Source organism: Orbicella faveolata, unplaced genomic scaffold, assembly GCF_042242905.1.
Source record: "Orbicella faveolata isolate gen_17 unplaced genomic scaffold, um_ofav_v1 contig_46, whole genome shotgun sequence".
Lineage (NCBI taxonomy): Eukaryota > Metazoa > Cnidaria > Anthozoa > Scleractinia > Merulinidae > Orbicella > Orbicella faveolata.
Genome location: NW_028301576.1, coordinates 25,965,621 through 25,992,495, shown reverse-complemented (window position 1 = coordinate 25,992,495; position 26,875 = coordinate 25,965,621). Strand labels below are relative to the sequence as shown.

The following is a 26,875-nucleotide window of genomic DNA, read 5'->3' as shown; positions in this document are numbered from 1 at the left end:
CATGGTAACAAGTGCCAACAGCCACTCCTTCCTGCTTGTCTCCATGACGAACTCCTCAAAGGTGTCCATGACCAATGTGGCAATCAAGGATTGGAAAGGACAGAGCAGCTGGTATGTGAAAGTTGCTGGTGGCCTGGATTGCACAACGATGTGAAAAAGTACCTGTCAGAATGTGAGCGTTGTGTTATAGCGAAAGGACCCTACATACCCGTCAAGACTCCAATGACCAGCATCATTGCATCCAAACCCCTGGAAGTACTAGCAATGAACTTCACCCAACTCAAGCTGGCATCAGATGGCAGAGAGAATGTGTTAGTATTAACTGACATATTCACTATATTCACTGTGGCAGTACCAACTAGAGATCAGAAGGCCAGCACCGTAGTCAAAACCCTGGTACGTGAATGGTTCCTCGTGTATGGTGTGCCTAAGAGAATTCATTCTGATTAAGGCAGATGTTTTGAGGCTGAAGTGGTCAAAGAACTGTGCCAGATGTATGGTATTAAGAAATCCCGAAGTTCACCGTACCACCCTGAGGGAAATGGACAGTGCGAATGGTTCAATCGCACCCTTCATGACCTTCTACGCACCCTACTACCCGAGAAGAGGAAGTGGCCTGAGCACCTAAAGGAACTGTGTTATACATACAATGCAACACCACATTCCTCTACAGGATATTCCCCACACTATCTGTTGTTTGGCACTGACCCTAAGCTACCAGTTGATCTCCTTCTTCCTGCTGGACAAGAAGATCCAGCAAGTAACAATGAAGAGTGGCTTACTCTTCACCAGAATCGTTTACGTGATGCTCATCAGCAAGCACAAGACAAGCTTAGAGCAGAAGCTACACTGCGAAAGCAACAGTTTGACCGCCACAGAAATGTCAAACCGGACGACATCCCGATTGGAAAGAGTGTTCACCCGTAGCCACCCTACAGGGAGAGCAAAGATCCAAGACAAGTGGAACTCCAAAGTTTACAAAGTCGTCAATTGCCGTGACCATGTCTATGAAATTGAGCCTGCCAATGGTCAAGGACCTACCAGAACTGTCAATCGTTCTGAGTTGCAAGTCTGCCCCAAACCCAAGCCGAGGTTACCACCATGGTTTCCACCAAGAGTTCGCTGGCGTCCCCCAAGGATTAATAGAGCACCACCTAGTAAAAGTTCTGGCGACTCTTCGGATGACTCTGATGATATCTTCATTGCCTTCAGAACCCCTCAGGACCCTGTACCAATTCCAGTTGCAGAACCAGAAAGACCACCCCTGCGTCGTTCTGCCAGGCTTAACAAGGGACAACATGCAAACCCCTATTGTCAGCCAAGAACAATCAATAACTAACTTTACAGTTTAGTTACCTTTAATAATGTTACGTGTATTTTTAAGGTAGCATTAATTTGTTGTTGCATTTCTACTTGCATGAGGACATAGCAAGCAAAAGTAGGGGGAATGTGACAAGGTCACTTTAGTTCATTTTCAGTTCTAATTTTCAAACTTTTTTATTAGCGCTGTGTTATTATTTTTCTTCTTACTATTTGGGTTATTTTCCTACATTAGTTTGGTTTCCTTACACACCTTACTTTGGTATGTGTTGGTGATTCATTCCCACACACTTCTCTTAGCTAAATCCTGTTGTGTGGGAGAAGTTACCTCCTAGTTCCCTTAGGTAAATCCTGTATTCGTGGGCAACAAATACACTCCCTAGCCTTATTTGGTTTAGAGTTATTCATACAGTTTCCTCAAATCTGTCATAAATTGGCAACCATTTGTTCAGCAAATTCAGTTGATTCAGTTGGTTTATTCTGAGCTATACTCAAGTTCTCAAGTCAATCACTGGTTTAGTTCGAACTCTATATTCTCAATAACCCTTGGTATGTAGTGCATTATTTTGTTTTATTTGTACTTTTCTTTAAGGCTTTTGGTTTAGTTCATTTCTTTTATTTCATTAGTTCAGTTAGCAGTCGCTATGTAGTTGTCTTTACTAGTTTTGTGTTTTTGTGTAGTATTATTCCTTAGCTTTCTTGATCTTTAATCAGCACAGCATGTAGATTTATCTCTGTTCCTTTGTTTTATAGTTTTTGCTAGTAAATATTGTATTATTCGCTTACCACATATCCTTGTTGATTGTGATTGTTTGCACAAATCCAAATTCATTTCTGTTCCTTTATACATTTTGTAGCCTGTTTTTATCACTGTAATTACTTGTGTGACTAGCTTGTACACAGCTTAGCAGTATTGTGTAATCCTGTAACTTGAACCTTTTAGTTCTGTATTTCATGTAATACTCAACAACTCTTGACAGTTTTTGTCACAGTTTCCTGTTTCTTTATTTTTGTCATGCAATCTTCCTATTGAAATTGTCTTGTCATTTGCACCAAATTACTTTGTTATTTCTTAGCTAAGTTAGTTTATTTTGTTTTGCTTTACTCTTTATTAGCATTAGGCTTATTTTAGTATGTTTATTGTATTTCAGTGTTACTCCTTCCCGTTTATTTTGTTATTGTCTCCGCTATTTTTGTCAATAAACTTGTAAATCGTACACTCGTATCTGTCATAACTACACCGACCGTTTTGACCGTCTTACACTTATGTTGACAAGTATCAAGCATTCTTCTCCATAATTCAAGTTTTGATGTCAATTTGTTTAAATCTCTACATACATACACTTTATTTCAACTCAAAAGATATGGCAATTCTCATTTCTAGGAGCAAAACAAAAAAGAAACTCTACATCACCAGCCACCATGCATCCGGCTTTTTGACACAATTGGAGAGTTTGTCTTTCTTGCAAAAAATAGATCTACACAGTCTCTTAGACTTAATTTGTTCATCCATCACTAAAACATTTCATTCTATATTTACTCAATCGTACATGTAGGTTGGCTTGCATATCATCCGTGAAGAAATTTTGACTGGTCGAACTGCATGCAATACAAAAGAAATGTAGTGTGAATGACAACAAAACTAAAAGATAAGGCAATTCGAAATTATTTCCCCTAAGTATTTAAAAACAAGCTTACAAATTTTGAACTTGTGATACTAACACACTGAGAATTTCAATGTGTGCGTACAAAATAAAATAAAGAAACAATGAAACCAAAACCTAACATAAATTTACGCTTACCATGGACTCCAGAACGAGAGAAAGCAAGTGGAAACCATCAAATTCTCTTGCCAAGAGAAAAAGCTACGAGCTTAACTTCCCCCATATGCTAATCACCATCTCACTTTCTGGCTTTGTCTTTCCAGGCGTCTTGTATCAATTCTTTGATCTCCTCGACCGTGTTGTTGTGAGCGATACATGACCACAGTCATTAATACCTCTACCAGCTTTCATCTACATGTAAGCAAAAGCCTATAGGCAAAAACAACATATTTCCGAAAGAAAATCACATGAAACCAAAATGGCCAACTTCAATTTTCGAAGTGTTTGACAAACTCATACCCAGGCTCTCGAGTTATCAGGCAAAAATGTACACCTTTCTAGTCCCCCCTCGTCAAAAAACCCTCCTGAAGACGACTGAACATTCTTGGAGAAAAACAATACTTAGTAGATGTCGGAGAAAATTGTTTAATCCAGTTTTAATAAATAAATTAATCCGAATGGAGTGAGTGAGTAAGCACCATTCAACTGCTTCCTAACCTCATGGATGTTACGTCATCCCTGAGCAGAAACGAAAGGAATTCTGGTAGTTGTAGTCAAACGACACCAACGTGCAAATCTGCTTTTGTGGAAACATGTCAAATTGTGCAAGTTGAAGTCAGAGAATATCGAAACCCTAAAATACCACAGTGCAGGAGAAATCAAAACTTTTGCTATATCCAGCCATTAGCACTGACACCAGAACCACATATTTAAGCAAAATCTTCGCAGCCAAAACAAAACAGCCTCCTTTCTCAAAAAATAAGAGAACTTTCTCGACTTTTACTGCAGCTTCGTGAAACGGATGCCAGTCCTAATTCCGACATTTCTGATTTCATTAAGCCTGGAAGGTCTGATGATGTTGAGAGTGCTGTAAAAAGTGTTTCCAAATTTCAATTTGACAGAGGTGTTCAAGATGTGGCAACTCCATCGTTGCCTTTTAAGATTGGTCATTCCTTAAAGAAGTAGGTCAACATCCTTCAGGGTCATGCCTTGGGCACATAGGATTAAGTTTTGGAGGAATATGTTGACAATTTTGAAAGACTTATTGTCTCAGAATGGAGTTATTGTGTTTCTCATCATTCCCTCAATGTTCTCAACACAAAGTAGGTTAACAAAGTGAAGTTGTTTCCACTCATGGACAATCTTGAGAAGTTAACAAAAAGTCTCCTTGCAAAGACGTCTTCCAACTTAGACCACCTCAGACAGGAACCTCAGCTAGAAGTCTGGAGTGATTAAGCGCAGGCTGCTCTAGCTAGACTACTCATATTCAACAAAAAAAGAGAAGCCTCAAAAATTGCTGATTGAAAGCTACTTCGAAAGACCAGACTGGTCTCAAGTTAACAGTGCCGAAGTATTATCATCTCCAAGTGGTTTTGAAAAAGAGTTGTTCAAAACGTAAGTGGGAGGAAGATGTCTTAAACTGTGGTGTTCTGTACTTTTTTCCTTGATACCTCATACTCCTTAACTGACAGAAAATATACCTCCTTTTCGTAGACTAATACAGTGAAAGCTGTTTAGATACAACTTGAGATATCAGAATGTTTTACTGTAAATGCACTTATTTTTCAGATTGATAAGCCTTCTAAGTTTTAAGGTTTTTTCTATTCTTGTCACCTAACACGATTTAAAACTTTCCAAGGACTCGTCAATGGGTCAAAGCTGTAAAAAAGCGTGTCAAGGAGGTCTGGTTTACAAAAAATGTGGGGTTAGAAATCTTCCTTAGCAATGAATTAATGACAAACTTGAAGTAAAGTGAAGTTGTAAACAGACTCAGCTTTTTTTCAGAAAATTTTTTCATTTGAAAAAAAGCTCACTTACAATATATAATTACAATAAAATACTTACAATACAATACTTAGAATAAACTTACCTACAGTACGTTAATTACAATAAGCTACATACAGTATGTTACATAGAATAAAATAATTAATATACATGTAATACTTAGAGTATATGAATCACTGTACATTACCTACAATAACGACTTACAGAAGAAAACTAATTTTTTCAACAAACCACTAAATTACAATACTCTACTTACACCACACTACATTAAGTTGAGAGTATTACTAACAAGAAGATCTTTAAGATCTTACAACTGCGCTTTTAAAAGTTAACTGTTTTGGCAGTAGCGCTACAGTCACAATGCAATGCACATTCCAAAGCAGTCCTTGATGATTCATTGATTACTGCAGACACCACATCACTTGATCAACACAACCTGTATCATTGCACCATCAGTCATAGCCGTTGTGAAATGTCCAATGATGTAATTACTTCCGGCTCATGTCATAATATGGGATCATGAGTGACATGAAGAAAAAAAAAATGAAAAAAAAACTGGGTTTTGAACCTATTTCCGACAAATTTGGCACACCGGAGGCTGAGAAAATCACCCTGTTTCCAGCCATCATTTTTCAGGTCTTTTCGTCATATCCCCCCTTGGGAGGGTTTTGTAAAGTTAGCGAATTAGTATGCAAGCCACTGTATTGGTGATTGCCGTTGGCAAAATGTTTATTTGGTCAAAAATTGTGGCCAAATCTTTCGGAGATGGAAGTCAGGACATTTTTAAGGATACAGAAATTTGGGACCAGTTGCTGGTTTGTAAGGCTGAAATTATCCAAAAGTAAGCTTTTTTTTTTAACGTTAACGTAACGAAGGCCACATGGTGAACAAATTGAATAAATTATCAGCTCTTCTCACTGTCTCGTTCTGTTTTTCGTTTCGTTCTCTTTTGGAGCCCGCCAAGGTAATTTTTCGTCTAAATAACCTGAGAAAAGTTCAAAAAAGATGTTCCTCTTAAATTTTCAGCTCTCAGGCAATAATCCTGGATTTTTTGACCAAAACGTCGGTTTGTGTTATGTTCGTGTGTTTCAGTGGCTATGGGCGACCCTCGCTTCCTTCGTTGACTCAAGCAATGAAGCAAGGTGACAAAAAAAAATCTTATTATATTTAGTTCTGGTTTTGTTTGATTTTGTTGAAATTTTAGTATGATGAAGCTGGATTGTTAAGGAATAGATTTTACTACTGCCGATATGAGGTAGCTATTGACGCTAAAGTGATATATCGCTTCGAAGTCAGGGTTTTGAAGAGATTTCTTTGCAGGGCATGAGTCCGGCATGACTTTGTAATCTGAGATTTTTGTTGACCCTGAAGAAACAAGGTTTGGCAAGTAAACATTACAGATTGCGTAATTCAAAGTTGGTCGAGTGGAGGTCTGCGTCTGGTCTCCAACAAAAAAAAAAAAATAACCAAGGGTAGAACATGAACCCCCCTCAGCCCATGGCTGCGCAGTTATTGGCCATTTTATCGGCCACCTTCAGAGTCAGATAGCCAGCCTGACGAAGATTATTTGGCTCGCTTTTACAACAGCCTGGACTCTGCCGCGGCTGAGGGAAAAGAAATTATTGTAAACGGGGACTTCAACTGTGATTATTTGCCTAAGAAACCAAGCTCTGAAACCAAAAAGTTGAAAGAGATTTTTAAAACCTTTGGTTTAACACAGTTGATTAATGAACCAACACAGTCTACGTCAACCACCGCTACACTTATTGACCTGTTTGCCACCACAAATCCACGAAACATTTCTCGAGCCGTAGTTGCTGAATCCTGTCTGAGTGATCATGATATGCTAATTTCAGTTCGAAAGATAAATAACTTCAAAGAACAACCTCGTGTGATAAAGTGCAGGAATTATGCTAAATACGATCCAACTAATTTCTGCAGTGATTTGAAGAAAATCTCCTGGGATGATGTGTTGAGTTCGACTAACGTCGAAGAAGCCTGGTCTTTGTGGAAATGCAACTTTACGGCTGAATGTGACAAACATGCTCCACTAATCGACAAAAAAGTTAGAGGACGTAATTGTCCATGGCTTACACTGGAAATCAAACAGATGATGAGAGCTCGGGATGCCAGTCTCAAGAAATATCGTAGATCAAAATTAGACACCGATTTGGCCGCATATCGATTACTCCGAAACAAAGTCAGTGCAAGGATTAAACGTGCTAAGGAAAGCTATAGTAGATCACTACTTGAAGAGAACAGTGGCGATTCTGAATCTTTCTGGAGGTCTGTGAAGAAAATAATGCCGGACACGAAACAGAAATCTATTCCGACCTGTATCAAGGCAGAGGGCAAGATTGTTACTGATAAACAAAGCATTTCAGAATTGTTTAACACTTACTTTACTTCTGTTGTGAACAAGTTATTTGAATCATGCCGGTATGCAAGACCAGTTTTTAATTCTACAACCGAGGAGCTGTTTACAAAGAATCATTTTGAGTTCACAGCAGTGGGTAAACCGTTTGTGCTTAAGCAACTTAAATGCCTAAAACTCAAGAAAGCTACAGGTCTAGATGGTCTACCTGCTAGACTTTTAAAGGACAGCGCAGTTGTGATAGCTGACTGTGTAAAACATTTGATAAATCTTTCTATTGAAACTGGTGCAGTCCCGTCTGAATGGAAGCAAGCAAAGGTTGTACCCTTGTTCAAATCTGGAAACAAAGATGATCTGGACAATTACAGGCCTATATCAATTTCACCGATCTTGTCGAAAATTCTGGAGAAAGCTGTCTTCCATCAGCTACATAGCTACCTATCAGAAAACTCTCTTCTCTCGCCTTATCAATCGGGGTTTCGCGCAAATCATTCAACTCAGTTGGCCGTTACCTTCCTTACAGATAAAATTCGTGGTCATATGGACAAAGGGCTATTGACGGGGGCAGTGTTTATTGACCTGAAAAAGGCTTTCGATACTGTTCCTCATGACGGTCTTTTAAACAAGTTGTACAGATATGGAATTCAAGACCAGCCTCTCTCGTGGTTTGAGAGCTATCTCACTAACAGGACTCAGAGAGTGTCCATTGAAAATCACCTTTCTTCTGCCGCCAACATCAGTAGCGGAGTACCTCAAGGTTCCGTGTTAGGGCCTCTCTTGTTTATTCTTTACATAAACGATCTTCCTTTGGCCGTTGGTCTGTCTAGTGTTATGTTATATGCCGACGACACCGTTATTTTTACTGCTGCTTCAAACATTGACCAACTACAGCTGAACTTAAGCCTTGATCTCAATAACGTCTCTAACTGGTTAACAGCAAACGGTCTTTTCCTCAACCTAAAGAAAACTGAGTATGTTTTATTTGGAACTCGGCAAAGGCTAGTCAGATCTGAATCTCATAGTCCGCTTTGCATGGAAGGAAAGGAAGTCAACCAAGTAAAGTCGTTCAAGTACCTAGGAGTCTTGCTAGACGAGTGTTTATCTTTCAACGATCACATAAGCTATTTAAGGTCAAAAGTTGCTAGCAGACTTGGCCTCCTGTCACGATTACGAGGTTGTTTAACCACGGAAGCAGCAAATAAGATCTATTTGTCCACGGTGCTACCGATATTAAGCTATTGTGATACGTGCTTTTGCCCTCTGGGAAGCACTAACAGAAAGACTCTTGAACGCCTGCAACGACGAGCTGCGAAAATCGTATACGGTTTTAAACCTGACATAGCCACGGAAACAATACTCGAGAACCTACGCTGGCCCTCTCTTACAAAAACCATGGAAAAGCACTGTGCACTGTTAGTTAACAAGTGCTTGGTCGGAGAAGTTCCTCTATACTTTAAAGACTATTTCCTGTTACGCTGCCAGAGTGACAACCAACATGTTTTTAACAGATGCACTAGATCATCAATCACTGACATTATACTTCCTAAATTTCATTTAGATGTCGCTAAAAAGTCTTTTTATTATCATGGTGCATGCACATTTAATAGCCTTCCAACGAACATAAAGATTTTACCACCTAAGGAACGTTTCAAGGCTATCTCCGATTTTTTTTCTTAGGTTATTTTTTAGAACATTTTCAATTCTATATCCAATTTTTATGAGAACGCTATTACCTTTTTAAGCTTTTAAATTTTTTAAACATTTCAGCGTATCTTTTAAAGTAGTTAGTTTTTTATAGATATATATTATTTATACATGCTCTTTTTATTTTACGTTATACAGGGCCCCCGTTGATACCAGTCCTGCGACTGAAGGGGTCACCCTGTTTAAATATTGATTATTATTATTATTATTATTATTATTAAAAAATAATTATCAAAATTAACAAATTTATTGATACATATAATTAGACAGGACATATTATAAGCTGCTAAAGGAACAGAAACAGAAACATACTTGTTTATTCACCCATTTGTATCTTTTTTAAATCCTTTCCACCACCACCTCTTCCTGGGTCAGTACTTCAACAAGTTTTCTCCATTTAATAAAATGTTGTTAAAACAGACTCGACGTGGTTGAAATACATGGCAAGAGAGGCAGAAAGGTGCGTCATTTTGACCACAGAGATGACCAGCAGTGTCAATCTTCTCATCAAGACGAGGAAGGATGTTGGCATTCCGGACAAAAATCCGTATGTATTTGCCAGACCAAGCAGACAATCAGTAGATCACATGTGAGCGTGTGATTGCCTCAGGAAATTCACAACACATTGTGAAACATTTTTGTCAAACCTAGCAGCTATTACAAGTACCAAGCTGAGGTAACACATAGCTACCATTTCTCAAGTACTTTCTCTAAAAGAAACAGATGTAGATTGGCTAGCAAGGCACCTGGGCCACAATATTAAAGTGCATTGGTACTCTTAGAGGCTTCACGAATCAACCATTGAAATTGCTAAAGTTAGCAAACTTCTCCTCACAGTAGATCAAGGTGAAACAAGCAAGTTTGTGGGAAAAACATTGACAGAAATTTATCTCAATGGTAAGTGGCTACACAGATTGGGACATTGGGTTTATGCTGGGAGTTTGTGGGGACTTGAAGATATATTGATCTCCAGAGGTCAGGGAGTTTTTGGGATTTTATTTTTGCAAAGAAATTGTAAGCAAAAACCACCTTATTCCTGTGGATAAAAAACATACATATAAACCAGAGTTTACCATAATACCTTTTGATAGAATGTGCCATTATTTACTAATTGATCAGAACACAGTATTTGCGATTTTGAATTAAGTTGTTCTAAGTGTAGTGAAATGGGAAGAAAGTGTCGTAACACGCATTATAATGAGGGCAGTTATTATGATGATTATGATCTAATTCCAGTTCTGTACTTTACGCATTATATAGCGAAGTGGGAATGGATGTATGAAAGACTAGTTAAGTTTTTGCAGTTAAAATTTATTGATGGTGATGAATCCTGGCCTTAACATCTAAAAAAATTATTAGAAAGAATGTTAAGCAGCACAGATAGGTGGCCTGATAATGATCATTTCTCTTTTGGAGAGTAGAAGCGTCAAGGTTATTTTTCTCAGGGATGTAAACTTTGTAAAAGGGATCCACCAGATAGTGATGGGGATTGTTGGACATGAGGAGTAGTATTTCTTTCTTCATAAGATCGTCTTCTGATAGAAAAATTCCATGAACAGTGTTTCTCGGTCCTAGATATGAGCATCCATATTAACAAGGCATCATCCTGTCTGAACTGTTTTGCACACAGAGTCGGATAATTCTGGTTGAAGTTATAAAACATGACAAATATGAGGCAGTCTAGTTGATTCTGACATTCCTTTTCTTTCTACGTGGTAATTCAAAGTTTTTTAAGCAAATGATTCTTTAAATTGTGGCTCTTGTGAGTCTTTAAGAAGCTACGTTATGAATAGTGTCATCATGGCCATGCATGCATGGAATGTATACTTTTGACCACAAGCGAACTAAAAGTTCTTTTCCCAGGCGGTTTGCGACAATAGCAAAATCACAGGAAATGCAGTCAGTTCTAAATACATCTAACAATTACATTAGTGTTCAACAACATATTCAATGTTGAATAGTATTAAATGGTACTATTGTAGAATGTTTTAGAATAACAGATGCCAAGCATTGCATAAAAGTCTTGCGTCACGTTATGTGGACCTCTTTAACAGGGCTGCAAGAAAATGGACGGAAATTTTGTGGTTTGCCAGCAATGACTGAGGGGCCCCCTGGGATCGAAAATTGAAACAGCAATTCTCTTTTGTTCTTCATGGCACCTAACTGTTGTTACTCTGCCATCATATCTGCCGGCATTTGGCCAGACGCTTTTAGAGAAAGTATCAAATTCATGTTTAACAACCAGACGTTAAGTGATGTTACATTTGCTGTTCAAGCGTCCCAAAGTCACAACAATGAAACTGAACCATGCAGTGGCCCCACTATATATATTCAAGCACACAAGTCCTTTGCTGATGATTAGGAGCCCAGCGTTTTTATAATGTTTTGTGGAAAGATGGCAAAAGCAGAGAGAAATAAAATCATTTGCCAGACTGTCAGTATCAAAGCCTTTTAGAGTTTTTCCGTTTCATCTACACCAATCAAGTTTGCTTTACTGGTGGCATCATTATGCAAGTTCTCTGTGTTTTAAAACACGCCTAACTAAACAGACTTGATAAACATTTTTGTGCCTGTTGGGAGTTGATCCACAAAGAAACAAAGGAGGTATTGAACTAAGACAATTTTTTGACAATCGAAAGATCGTTACTTGACGAATTCATTGAAAGAAATCTAAACATCAAAGGTGTGATGTTATTCAAAGCTGTTAATTGCTGGGCAAAGCAAGAATGTCTCAGGAAAAAGCTTAAACATAACGGCATTTCAAAAGAAGTATCATAGGAAATTGGATTCCTGTAAAATTGTGTTTTCCAGATGAAAAGGACATGGATTTTATTAATGTTGTCCTTCCAAGTAACATTTTAACAGAGAAGGAAACCTCAAAAATGTTGAAATATTACTAGCTCAACATCACAGAGTGAGTAGACTATAACTTAATTTCTTTGAGTCTTATGCATTTCATTACCCCTATCTGAAACTGGTGGCAGCATGATTGAATTTGCAGTGCTGGGTTGTCCTTTCATAACTAGACATATTAGGTTTGAACCATTTTGTTCATAAGATACCTACTGGAAACGCAAAGGAAAACTGATCCTTGTATTTGGAGGTATTAAACTAGTCTACCTAATAGCTAGTGAATGCTGCCTTTTTTCGTTTGTGAGGTGCATATAGTGCACAAATTAGCCAATAGAATGATAGAACAATAAAAAAGTACAAAATTAGAAAATTCTGGATCACTTCCTGGAAGAACATTGTTTGTCTGCCTTTGACAACAGAAAGGGTAGAAATGAAGATACATCCAATGGAATTGTTACTGATCATACCTGATATTGGACAGCATTTTAGACAGGCAGTTTGCACTGATGTTGTTGCTTTTCCTGCCTGGGTAAGGAGTATCACTGCACAACACAAAGGAAAAATCAAAACAATTGTATGAGAGGCAAATCTTACAGCCAGGGACCAGCGCAACACTATCGACTTGGAATCATTTTCTCATTTTTTTAATAACTTTGTCAATGTATTGCCTTGGATAGAGGGCATGTGATTTAATTTTGTATAGCTGACAGTGAAAGCGAAAGTAAAGACAATAATGGAACATTCGATAGTGCTAAGAAAAAGAAAGTGGGTCTTACCAGTGAGGACCCAACCGAGATCAAGTCGTGCCCTCAAACCTCCCATAGCTGCATTGGACTATCAGACCCAAGAAGGAAGGAGTGTGAGATGAAAGAAATATCAGAAAAAATTATAAAAGAGGCATTGCCATCTTCTGAATTTTTCTGGCCAGGTCACGTCTGCGACACAAATAATAATTTACAGAATGTCAGTGTTCATTTTTGTGATATCACTCAGAGTGGCTTGGACCTTGCCCAAAATTCACTGTCCTAATGGCATCAAAAATGGCATGTTAAGCGTCAGAACTCTGCTAAAGAAATCTGGGTTTTCCAGTGGCATCACGATGGAGGTGAAGAGAATCGTTGCCTTTCCCAACTGGAAAAATGCATATCTGGACCTTCAAATTTGTCAGTTCGGATGGTTTCTCATCCGAACTAATCTATTGGAAAAAAAGGAACAAAACTAGTGGTAATATTACTAGTAATTTATAAGATCATAATTTAAAGAGACAATATTCGATCATAGAGTTGTTATTTATAAAGTGTTTCAAAACAACTTTATTTTATGTTTTTGCAGTTTTTCTGTTAATAAATTCAATACATTAGCAAGTACAAATGATGCTATAATTGTTCCTGTGTCATGTTTCATTGTTTCATTGATTTTTAATTCATTTGTTTCATTTGGTGTTCTATTTCATTGTAACTATTCCCTGTCAGGCACTTTCACAGGAAAAAAATTAGAAACACTACGCTTCCCAACAATGTTTTCTTTCGCTAGAAATTCAGCTCAGAATGTATATAAATTTATATTTGTTTGAATCATTGATTCCCTCAGGATCAACAAAAATATCTGATTACAAAATCATGGAAAACCCACGCTTTGCAAAAAGTCTCTTAAAAACCCTGACTTCAAAGCAATATATTACTTAACTATGCATTTGCGGAAAAGTTGACAAAAGAGAAAGTGGTAACACTTGTCACTGTTTTGGAAAAGATGCTAAGTGCAATGAGGTCTGTGGTTGTTTCCAGTCCTGCATGAGAAGGTGTAAGTCCTGTTCGAGAACGAAAAGATACCTCAAAATCTGTATCTACAAAGTGGAAAAGGCCCCTTTCAAGAGTGACAACAAAGATGATGATGAAGATTTGCAGTCGTCTTGAACCCAATTGGAGCGGAAAAGATGCAATTTGGACGGCAACCACGGCACGGCTGTGCCTGAAACGCCAGAACATCCCAAAGCCATAGATGTGCGATGATCGCAGCAGTGACCTCAACCCACTACTGCCAACGATGGGAGTCTGGTGTCCAAATCTGAATGTCAAACATTTGTCCCCTTGTCTACTGCAGTGTCTGCTCATGGAGAGAAAGTGGTTCTCCAAGAGTTCAAAGAAGAAGCCATGGCACAGTCTCAAAGTGTCTCAAAGAAAAAATGCAGGGAAAAGTTCAGCTTTTGAAATCTATCAAAAAAAGGAAGGAAAAGTGAAAACTAATTCGCAGGGAAAGCAGACCATGGAGATGACTATTTATTGATTGATTTATTTATGTATTCATTTATTTATTCCAATTATTAAATAATAGTAAATTAATAATTTGGAACATTGCTGCTGCAAAGCCCATTTTAGGGAGCAACAACAAATGTATGTATGCATGTATGTTTGTATATTGCATTATATTTTACTTCACTTGTCTTGGCCCATGGCCTCTGATCACCACTGTTTGTTGATTCTTCTACTCAACTGATTTCACTACACCACCCAAATTGTTAAGAGTGACTCCGAAACAGACATAGCTGTGTCCTAAACATCAGTGCCAGTTATTTTCATGGGATTTTCTTGGCTAGGATGAAGTCTCACAACTCCTGTTTTGTCAATGCTCATCCTCAGTCCTGTAGCTTCACTACTCTTTCCCAGTCGTTTCAAGTTCATTTACACTTGCATTCATGTATTGGAGACTATCGTAATTTCACCAACATACTCTAAATCTTCACTGTTTCTTCAGTTTATGAGTTCACGTTTTTTATCTTACCAATTTTCCACTTGGCACTCTATCAATAATTACTGGAAAAAAAATCAACATGGCTGGAAAGAGATTTTCAGTTACATAATCACAACCCTAGAAAAAAGTGTTCTTTACTCTACAGCTAACCAACTGTTATGAAGGAACTGCAGAGAAATGTTGTTGAGCAATATCATTACTTGTTTATAATTCATTGAGTATCATTGAGCATCAGTTGGTATTTTCAACAATGCTAAGTAGGTAGTGACTTAAAAAGAGCATCGACATATCATTTTTTATGCTCTGTCCCTGACTATTGTGAGAGAAATGCCATGGCTCCACAGCTAACCAAGTGTTATGAAGGAACTGTAGAGAAATGTTGTTGAGCAATATCATTACTTGGTTGTAATTCATTGAATAGCATTGAGCATGAGTTGGTATTTTCGACAATACTAAGTAGGTAGTGACTTAAACAGAGCATGGACATGTCATCATATCATTTTTTATGCACTGTCCCTGACTATTGTGAGAGAAATGCCATGGAGTGTGGCTTGACACTTTCTGTCGCATTTCACATTTATTTCACTTGCATTTTGTATTTTTTGCTCACATCATCATTTTGTTTGTGTCGAGCTGGTTGCAACCACAAACCAGAAATGCAATCACTATCATGCTATCAAAGTCTTCACTTTTCCTTTGTGGAGGTCTTTAGTAAAGTGTTTCCTAATTTTCTTAAACTGTTATTAAAAGTGGCACGAAAAATCTTGGTCTTAAGCTGGGAAAGCGTCTCAAGAAACTCAAGAAAACCTGACAACTAAGAGGCCTTACTTGGCCATTAACCAAGTCCTCTCACCGATTTCCAGGTGAGACAGTGTAATTCTTGAGGCTGACTATGATTCGCTCATCCAATAGAGTTCGGAGAAAGTGATATAGAGGATCTGTTTAATGGATTTGACAGTGAACAAGATACAACTGGAGATTGGCTGGGCTCGATAAACGAAATCCCCACCACGTCATTGATGAATCCAGTGTCACCTGAAATGTTGACTGGGGGAGAACCAATGAGAGGGCAAGAAAATATGACAGTGGGTCCAGTAAGTCTGGACATGGCTCAACGTGCCATGTGTGACCAAAATCATGAGAGAAGTTGCAGGATTGAGCGATATGGAACTAGTCCACACGTTTAATGGAGAGGTTGCATTTCGAGTTGGCACTGACCAGAGGCAATTGTCCTCTCTCTATGCTTTCCCAGGTGATTGAGCCTCTCTTCACTTATTTTTTCATCCATTGTGTCATCATAATGTCTGCTGCTCTGCAGTCGCTGGATCTGACCAATTTGAGTTGATTCTGGATCACTTCCTGGAGGAACATTGTTTGTCTGCCTTCAACAACAGAAAGGGTAGAAATGAAGATACATCCAATGGAATTGTTACTGATCATACCTGGTATTGGACGGCATTTTAGACAGGCAGTTTGCGCAGATGTTGTTGCTTTTCCTGCCTGGTTAAGGAGTATCACTGCACAACAGAAAGGAAAAATCAAAACATTGTATGTGAGGCAAATCTTACAGCCAGGGACCAGGGCAAGACTATCGCCTTGAACTCATTTTGTCGTTTTTTTAATAACTTTGTCAATGTGTTGCCTTGGATAGAGGGCATGTGATTTAATTTTGTATAGCTGACAATGAAAGCGAAAGTAAAGACAATAATGGAACATTCAATAAAGTGCTAAGAAAAAGAAAATGGGTCTTACCAGTGAGGACCCAACCAAGTTCAAATCGCACCCTATTAAACCTCCGATAGCTGCACTGGACTATCAGACCCAAGAAGGAAGGAGTGTGAGATGAAAGAAATATTAGAAAAAATTATAAAAGAGGCATTGCTATCTTCTGCTTTTTTATGGCCGGGTCATGTCTGTGACACAAATGATAATTTACAGAAAGTCAGTGTTCATTTTCGTGACATCACTCCTAGAGTGGCTTGGACCTTGTCCAAAATTCACCATGCTAATGGCATCGAAAACGGCATCCTAAGTGTCAGAACTCTGGTAAAGAAATCTGGGTTTTCCAGTGGCATCATGATGGAGGTGAAGAGAATCATTGTCTGTCCCGACTGGAAAAATGCATATCTGGACCTTCAAATTCATCCGTTGGGATGGTTTCTCTGAAAGAATCTACTGGAAAAAAAAGGAGCAAAACTGGTAGTAATATTACTAGTAATTTAGTTTTAAGATCATAATTTAAAGAGACAATATGCGATCATAGAGTTGTTATTTATACAGTGTTTCAAAACAACTTTATTTTACGTTTTTCCAGTTTTTGTTTTAATAAATTCAATCAAATGATGCTATAATTGATCCTGTGTCATGTTTCATTGTTTCGTTCATTTTTAATTCATTTGTTTCATTTGGTGTTCTATTTCATTGTAACTATTCCCTGTCAGGCACTTTCACAGGAAAAAAATTAGAAACCCAGAACTCCCCCATTTTTTTTTTGTTAGAAATTCACCTCGGAACATATATAAATTTATATTTGTTTGAATCATTGATGAGATGATTTTTTGCAGATATTTTTTCCCTCAGGGTCAACAAAAATATCTGATTACAAAATCACAGAAAACCCACGCTTTGCAAAAAAATCTCTCGAAAACCCTGACTTCAAAGCGATGTATTACTTAACTGTGCATTTGCGGAAAAGTTGACAAAAGAGAAAGTGGTAACATTTGACATTGTTTTGGAAACGATACTAAGTGTAATGATGTCTGTGGTTGTTTCCAGTCCTGCATGACAAGGTTTAAGTCCTGTTCGTGAACGAAAAGATGCCTCAAAATCTGTATCTACAAAGTGGAGAAGGCCCCTTTTGAGAGTGACAACAAAGATGAAGATGAAGATTTTCAGTCATCTTGAACCCGATTGGAGCGGAAAAGATGCAATTTGGATTGCAACCACAACACAGCTGTGCCTGAAACGCCAGAATATCCCAAAGCCATAGACATGGGACAATCACAGCAGCTATCTCAACCCAATACTGTCGACGATAGGAGGTCAAAAGTTTGTCCCCTTGTCTGCTGCAGTGTCTGCTCATGGAGAGAAAGTGGTTCTCCAAGAATTCAAAGAGTCTCGGTGGCACAGTCACAGTGTCTCAAAGAAAAAATGTAGGGAAAAGTTCAGCTTTTGAAATCTATAACAAAAATGCAGAGAAAGTAAAAACTATTTTGCCAGAAAAACAGACCATGGAGATGATTATTTATCGATTGATTTACGTATCTATTCATTTATTTATTCCAATTATTTAAACTTAAATAATAGTAAATTAATAATTTGGAACATTGGTGCTGAAAAGCCAACCAATGTATGTATGCATGTATGTCTGTATATTGCATTACGCTTTACTTCACTTGTCTTGGCCCATGGCCTCTGATCACCATTGTTTGTTAACTCTTCTACTCAACTGATTTCACTACACCACCCAAATTGTTAAGAGTGGCTCCGAAACAGACATAGCTGTGTCCTAAACATCAGTGCCAGTTATTTTCATGGGATTTTCTTGGCTAGGATGAAGTCTCACAACTTCTGTTTTGTCAATGTTCATCCTCAGTCCTGTAGCTTCACTACTCTTTCCCAGTCGTTTCAAGTTCATTTGCACTTGCATTCATGTATTGGAGACTATCATAACTTCATCAACATAGTCTAAATCTTCATTGTTTCTTCGATTTACATTATATTATTCAGTTTACATTAAGTCAACAAACACTGGGCGCTACTCCTGCATTATCATAGCCATGTGGATAGCCACTACAAGCATGGTTTGCTCGTCACCATGCTTGATCGCTTGCACCGGCTATTGTCTTCTTGGGCGCATTTTTCAGAAGAGTGCAAATGCTTGAGAGTAGTCTGCCGTAAGCCGAGGTATCTAAATCAGCTTATTGATTCCATCATCAATGGGTTTATCACCGCAAGAGCCGCATTGGACCAGCCCAAACAGCATACCGATGACACCATCTGGATAGTTATCCCCCATAAAGATCAGGATGCTGCAGTGTCTGTCAAACGACAACTTAGAGATCTTAGCAGTAAGGTGCAAAAGACCATCCAACCCGTGTTTACTAGCCGCAAGCTTAAACAAGATCTAAGCCTGCGCGAGCCCAAGCCTAACATCATAACCCAGCAGTGCATTGTTTATTTATTCAAGTGTGACCTGTGTGATGCAGATTATGTCGGGTGCACAAAGGGTCACCTTCACACACGCTTTGAGGGACACTGTCAAAAGGCATCATGTATTTACAAACATTATTCCAAAGAACGTAACACTGCTGTTCTGACCAATTTCTTAGCATGCTTCAATCTAATCAAGAAATGCACGAACAAATTTGACTGCCTTGTTACCGAAATGTACAGTCTGATTCTCTTCGTGCTAAAGCATTCATGTAATTAGCTTGCCACTCTCTCATGCAAATTCGCTTCAACTTAGCCTCTTCACAAAGCGCTTTTTATCTTTAATTATGAAGGCTTGATAATGGGGCAAGATGCACAGAAACGTCAGTCTCTATCACTTGTATTTCTTGTCTCATGTATTTCCAAATCATTTCTTATTACAGAAATAGACCCAAAAAATTATACCTGTCTTCAGTATTATAAGATGGATGAAGAAACGAGACCAACATGTAAGTAGTTTAATTCTAATGTAGAGCTTTCAATTATTCAATTATTCAGGATTGTTACAGAGGATTGACATAGGTAATGCATCCTTTTCATGGGTTTTTCCCCATCTAGATTATTTTAATTTGTTGTAAAAAGTACAGTAGACTTTTCTTGGACAAAAATATAAGCTATTTTTTTGTACTTCTCAAACGTGTGTCAAAGATGTCTGTAAATGTTAACAATAATGTTTCCACTAACTATTGTTTCTCTCCTGTAGGCTCTGAAAGCCCAACAGATACAGAAGTGACTAGGTACATACAGGTCATATCCCGTATAAAAAAGGTAACTTTTTTGCAGACAAGATATTTCAAGTGTAACATCCAGAGAAAAAGCCAGGTCAAGAAGTAATCCTAGTTGACCACACCACCTCAATTAAACTCATACTGTGGCAGGAACACTGTGATAAACTAGAAAAGGAAAAAACCTACAGTCTTCAAAATATTCAACTCAAGGAGTCCAATGGCACAAGCTACCGAAACACTGCCAAATCCAAGCAGTGTGTGTTCCTAGAAATTTCTCCATTCACACAGCAACTAGCAACAGTAACAACAGAGATGGAGTCATTGTCACATAATAACCTAACTGGCAAAATAATTGCTGTCCAGATTGCATCGAAACCCTTACCTGTGTTTCCTGTAAAAAAAAAAATTCACTGAAGTCCAAAAGGAAAGATAGCAAGGTCCAGGGCCCCTCTGGATATCAGCCTCGTCGCTGAATGGGCCACCCTGGCTAAATTAAGTTTACCTTTACCTTTACCTTTACCTTTAGCAAATTGTTTGTCTTGTAAAATAATGATGGTGTCTTCCTGTGCAGCACAATGGTTTCTGACGCTGCTTTTGCAAAACAGGAACAAAGTAATCGAGAAAATTTCACTCAACATCTTCCATCCAGAAGTAACTAAATTGTGTGCCTGTGTACCTGATATTAACCTGAAGATCATATCAGAAGAACAACTGATGCTTTCTCTTTTAGATGTGGAATCCAACTTCTGTGTCAAATATGACACTGCATCTAATAACTGCTAGATGTGTCTCTTGAGGCTATTTAAATAATTAATGTAAATTAATAGCCTCTCCATGTAGCTTTCACAAAGCTCTTCAAAGATTTGTTATCCAAACAGATACAAACACCTGTAACTCAGCTCAACCAAATTTTGTTATAGTTCATGTTTCCCTTTCAACAATATATTACCCAATTTCTTCTTAATGATAATAATGATTATTTTTAAATACCATTAAGCGTTCTCATTGAAGAAATCATTATCTTTAATGACTTAGCAAGCTACATTACAAAAATATTATTGTTAATGATCATAATTATACCAAAGAGAAGTAAAGGAACCTTTGTTATAAAATTCAAAAACTTTATGATATATATTTTAGGTAAAAAAAGTTATAGTTATTGTTATTGTTCACTTATTAAACTGCTAGATACTAGACAGAATTTCTCAATAATTAACATACATGTTTCTGTTTAAATAACTATAGTTTGTTACTGTGCAAGCCAATTTACAAGACATTGATAATGCTAATGATTAAAGAACCAAGACGAACTATTTCTGTAAGGCTACAGAAGCATTGTTATACAATTCAAAGTTTCCATTTGACGTTAGAGTAATTTCATAAAGCTGTTGTTCACATATTCAGTTGCCAAATATAGGAGAAAATTTGTCAAACGCTAATTCATAATAGGTATATAAAGTTGGCTGTTACATCTGACAAAGTAAAAATTATAAATTTGACTGCAGTACCCCCAGCGGGAGCCAAGAGAATGGAGGAGATAACCATGTATGTGTTATATGGGAAGGTGACTCTAGCTGGGCTCCCATTCATAACCTTCCAGCTTCCCAATAACTTTAACATTTCAGTCTGAGTTAGGTAAACTGATTTTGCACTGTAGAAAAATTAAAATATTGCACGTTGCACTACTGTTGATACACAAACAGTATACAATAAAACTCTTCAGTCTGATATGGGATACAAAATCCAATCTCTGACACAGGGTCAATTAAGGTTACTAACCAGCAAAAGACACCAAACGTGCAAACCCCCCCCCACCCCCCAAGCAAAAAAAAGAAACCAAAACAAAAAATCACAGATACACAAACAAGTTCCATTATTCAATGCGAAAACAAGCATGTCGAATGCACCCCTTAATCTTTGATTACTCCTAGTAATAGTAGTTGTAAGAGAAAACCTGCAGATCCCAGCAGGGATCAGGAGGGCCGTGGGCCATGCACATATGGCACATAAATCTACAAAATGACACGTTTTGAAAGTACCTACAGGGCCTGCAATGCGCCCTAGCTGCGAAACAGCTTGTAACATATACACTATTTTGTGGAAAAGATTTTCTGTTGTGAAATTTTGTAGTGTAATGACAAATAAACACATTGGAAGTCACAATGCCTTTGCTCTTTAATTGACATTATAAAAGCCTTTGTTTAGTTTTTCCCCCATACCCTTTACTCAGACTCTGCTCGCAAACAAGGTTCTTGCTCAATCCACGTGCTTTCTGTTTGCAATGATAGACTTGGCTGATTTGAATATGTTTTGCATGCTCTAATAAGCCAAATAATATGCCCCTGAAAGCGAAAGTTCTGAAATTGGAAAAGAGTCTGCCACAACAAAGCCATTCCCTTGTGGGGGCAAGAAGTGAGTATTCAGCCAAGAATGGTCTCATTAATTCACTAAATAGATCAAAAATTTTGCCCCCACAAGGAACTGGAGCTAGCATTAGCAAAATGGTGTATTGTGATCCTGAAAACAATGATCAAGATGAAGCTTCCAAGCCTTCTAGTTCTGAGGGATGAAAACATTTCAGGTTAACGTTTCATTGACTATTAGAGAGTAGGTGTGTTACGTACAGTTCATACACAGCTCAAGTTTGGAATTGTAAATGCAACTTAATTTATCACTCTAAAGCTAAAACTGACCATATCTCAGTGATGTTGATATCAGACTCAGTGTGTTAAGTTCCAGTTCCAGTTCAACCTCAATGAAAGGTTATACAATTTGTGTTAGCTATATTCTGTGACTGTACACTTAAACCCATTGACGCCTGTGTCAGCCCTAACTGGCCGTGCGAAAACTACCCCTGGAATGCCTGTACCAGCAGTAACCAGCCATAAACAAGCACGTGAGGAGAATACAGTGATGAGTAGATTTTTATTTTTTAATCTTGTATATAATTTAAATAACTATGCAAATTATTACTTTATGATTATCATTGTTCCTGAAAAACCCCATTGGGGAGGTTCAATTCATTCATTCATTATCTAATTGCATGTTGCTTGCCTCATCTTCGAAGTTATGTTTACGTCAATTCTTGATTTTTTTCAACATCTGAGGCAAACAGTAGAGAGACACCAAAAACATAATACACAAGAGAAACACGGTACATTTGATTCTTGTCAGTCTTCGTTTTTTGATTCTCATTCTTCGTTTGGACTTTCGTAGTTGCCAAGAAATGATTAATGAAGGTTGCGGTTTGCTCTCTGTTTGACCACGAGGTTATTTTTAACAGAGAACATCATTTGCTTGGCCCGTTTGCTCTAGAAATGTGCCAGTGACAGAGCTTTTTACATCATGGCTGCTGCCCAGTTTTTTGCAACATTAATTTAAGAAAGCCTGGTAGTTTTGGGATGTTGTTTACTCACTGCAGTGATGAAGTTTCAAGTTAATTTAGCAAGTTTACAGCAAATAAGCAGCCCCAACAGCCAAGATAACTTTCAAACATGTTGTGCCAACAAGTATTTGATAAGATTTCTAGCAAATTTCACAGAATTTCACGTGTTTTTGTGACTTTCGCGGGATTTAATGGATTTACTTTAAATTTGTGGCTCCGCAAATGCACATAATATCAGAAACCCTGTTTCACCTAGCTTGAAGTCCAGTAAAAAGTATAAAACAACAGCAATCAAGAATTATGTATCATTTGTCAAAATTTTTTTATGGCCCATTTATTTACCCTGATGGCCCCAACGTTTTATAAATGGCTCGTAACTTTCCAATACCATAGGCCATAGGCTCATTTGCCTGTTTTGCCTTCCCAATCCCTGTCCCAAAATCAAACTTGGGTCAACAGGAGTGGAAGCCAAGAAATGTAACCACTGCACAACATGCAAAAAACTTTCCGAGAGACCAAAACAAAGCAACCGAGCATTCCAGTCTTCTCACAAAATGCGAACAAGCTAACAAATATGTGACATCAGTGTCTGATCTAGAGCGTGCCATTGTGGGATTGGCGCAGTTCGATAGAAGATGTCCCCCAAATATTCATCAGGCAGGACATTTTGGCACAGCAAACGTCTGCAGCTACTGACTTGTAATTTTCCTTCATTTCCGAAGTTTTTCAAAAACTTTGTGTGATTTAAAGTTTCATAGAATTGACAATATAAAACAGCGTGCATTTTATGAATATTTGTGACACAGACAAATAAAAATGGCTGCCAGAGGCTGAGATGAGATTCCTGGGAACAAGTAGAATAATTCTTATAGGGGGGTCAATTTTTAAAAATGCACATGCTCATTGCGAACCCCTTACTTTTCATGCTTGATTGACGAAACGCAACATGTTATTTCGGTTGTTTTCTTCGTCATTCAGCTATGTTATTGTCATGTCAAAGCAGAAAAGAACATTATCATTCTTTGGTGGAGAAAACAAAAGAGAAGAACACAGACCGCAAATGGAAACCAGCAGAATCGACAACGTTGACGAAGATAAATTGAGTGATACTGATGAAAGTGAACCTTTTGTTCAAAGCAGCAAGGAGAAACTTTCAATCTACCTGGTTGGAAAAATTCAAGTGGTTGCAATACGACCCCATAAAGGGTATGTTGTGTTCGATTCGCATTGAGTCTAGCAAAGCAAATCCCTTCACTTCTGGCTGCATTAATTTCAGAACTTTGACACTCACTCGCCACGTAGAAAGTCAGGATCATCGAAATGCTCTTAAGGAGGTTCATATGGCCAGCAATTTTGAAAGAGCTGTTGTAAATTACGTTGCTCTCCCGGACAAAGAGGTGGTTAGTGCATTGAGAACTGTGTATTAATGAATAAAGTTGTGTTTCCCCCTGTTTATTTTTTTGTCTTTATGACATACATGTACTACCCATAACTCATTTATGCTGACTTAACTTTTTTTTTCATTTTTCACAGGCAAAAAACAGTGTGTCCCCAAAACACTGGAATGTCCCCTAGAAAATTGTTGACTCAGGCAGAATGTATCCCTAAAGTGAAATCCTTGATCAGACACTATGACGTATGTTTTCATACACTGAAAAGTCTGAAAACTCTGTTGATGTCAACATAGTCTGACTAGTAAGACATGTGAAAAAAAAAAAAAAACACTCTTCATTTCCCCGTATTTTTACTCCATGGAAAAGCTACCCAAGAATTCTCTTATACATGTTTGAATGAACAGCAACTAAACACCATCCAACCCTCTCCCATACCCCAAAAAGTTAAGACAGACTGGCTCGTCATTTATTCTTTCCCATTTTCATCAATTCCTTTTCACTGAAATGTTGCCTGTTGCTCTTGTGGAGAGTTCTTTTTTGAGCTTATCTAATCTTGAAACAAAATACTCAATCTCGCAAGCAAAGCACGCGCCTCACCAGTTCAGCTTAAGCTTATCTATGTGCCGCTAAATTGAACCGCTTGTTTTTCGTCTGCAGCCTACTCCACAGTTGATAATGCGTTACAGCCCATAAGGCTTTTAACATCGTTCTGTCGCTTTCAAAATGCTTTATATTACATGTCGACAAAACGTGTGTCGATGACGGTTACGCCTAGACTGTACGGAGGGATAATATTACTTCAGCTTTACGTCTGCTACCGTAACCATATTGATAACATTCCACAGTAGCGAATATATTCGTACCAGAAACTTAAAGCAAAGGCGTTGTATATCGGAAGAAATACATCATGAAATAATTTAGGTGCCTCTTACCCGCAGTTCCTTAGATCCTCAGTAGAATCGGAGCGCAAATCAGCTGAATGACACGATCTCTTCTGCTGTTTTTGCAGGTCAACACTGCAGTCTCGTTTAAGTCACGATCAGTTATGTGCTGATAAACAATACTTTTGGAAACACCTTGACATGCATTTGAACCATTTTACGTAAAAGATATTGCCAAAATGAACGATCGAAGCCCACTAAACCCGCTGCGCGACAACAAGACAGGAGCCATATTGGAGCCATGCCAAGTATTCTATTTCATTTCGTTCCCAGACCATGACGTATGGTTCACCTCGAGGTCCGCTGGTCCGCAGAGCGTGAAAAGATTTTGGCTGTAAATAAGCCATGATGGCTCTGAAAGTAATCTCCCCCGTGCACTTCTCGAGCATTTTCATCCCTTTTTGTAAACTTAAAGATGCACCAAGGCACTAGACGTAGTCAACTTCTGTATAGAAAAATCTCTACAGCGAAGTTTTTGAACCCGGGTCAATAACATCCAAAAGACAACTTCCTGCCGGAAAACTACAAAAAGTCACTCAATGCAATGTTAAGACTCGGGTAGTAGTGGTGGAATTGAGAAGACTTGTAAATCCACAATGAACACGAACAATTTCGTTTATAACCGAAAACAAACTTTGCTTCTAAAATCTGTGAAATTAAGCTAAACACTTCAGTACAAATTTTAAACCTTACATTTGGGTCTGTTCTTTCCATAACTTAGGTGAGCGTCCTTGATTCTCAGCAGCACGATTGCAAATGCAGTCTTTCATGACAGCGAGAGCGTACATGCGTAATTCCACCAGAAGACTTGCATAAGGCGTTTTTAGCAATGCTATACCTTAGGATCTTTCCGTAAGCTATTCTCATTCTTTACAATTTTTATTTTAAAGACGATTCTTACGAGGAGACTAGGAGGAGACTGTGGGACGGAATATTTCGGAAGAAAATTATGGACGCTCTCCATTTTTATGGGAAAAAAAAAACGGTTTATCTGGAGGGAACCCAAACGGAACGGGCCTTTCCAGAATGGAAATCGTTTGGAACATTTGTTATACCATCAGAGGTATTATTCTGCTTGATCGGTGTACGGGCGGAACGGTAACTCACGAAGAAATTCTCAACTCTCTTCTTCGGACATATCGGCTTCAACGGACCTATCTACTTTGGGTCTACTGGCTCTAACGGTTACCCTGACTGTCTTTCTACTTCTTAAATTGTATCTAGGTTGAAAACTGTTCTTTGAAACTCTCTTCACAGACTTCACTTAAATATTAGAGAGGTTAAGCATGACGTTAACGGCGGACGGCAAACGGCAAAGATAACTTCTGATTTTGAGTTCTTTTCTTTTAATCCGTAAATAAAGCACACAAAAATGGAATAACTTTTCCTCCTGTTCATTGCAAATATAAATAATTTCACTTTACTGTACACGGAACTGGAGGGAGACGGAAAAAGTTTCATTTTTGCCGTTTGCCGTGAACGTCGTGCTTAACCTCTCTATTGTTTACTCACGTACTTGGGCGATAACAACTCCACGCACCAAGGGATTTACATCTTGCGTATACGAACCACTACAGCAAGCTTGTCGATGTGTTTGTTCATTCTGTC

General features: G+C 38.1%; 1 protein-coding gene, 1 long non-coding RNA gene and 3 pseudogenes across 3 annotated transcripts in view; 4 read left to right on the top strand and 1 right to left on the bottom strand.

Moving 5' to 3' along the window:
- Positions 1-25,750, bottom strand: part of LOC110059718 (uncharacterized) — a 51,423-nt pseudogene extending 25,673 nt beyond the window's left edge. The window contains exon 1 of the transcript XR_016203846.1: positions 25,259-25,750. The product of XR_016203846.1 is annotated as an uncharacterized LOC110059718 (transcript). The remainder of the gene's footprint in view (positions 1-25,258) is intronic.
- On the top strand, positions 3,124-4,542 carry LOC149099209 (uncharacterized; annotated as a pseudogene).
- The window catches only part of LOC149099168 (uncharacterized), a 276,702-nt gene continuing 255,946 nt past the window's right edge, over positions 6,120-26,875 (top strand). Inside the window, exon 1 of the long non-coding RNA XR_016203858.1 lies at positions 6,120-6,183. This is a non-coding gene — a long non-coding RNA (uncharacterized LOC149099168). The remainder of the gene's footprint in view (positions 6,184-26,875) is intronic.
- LOC149099208 (uncharacterized) lies at positions 18,390-19,039 on the top strand. The gene has a single exon (XM_089277943.1). The coding sequence runs from the start codon at positions 18,425-18,427 to the stop codon at positions 19,037-19,039; it is 615 nt and encodes a 204-aa protein (XP_089134069.1). The 5' UTR covers positions 18,390-18,424.
- Positions 19,121-20,353, top strand: LOC149099207 (uncharacterized; annotated as a pseudogene).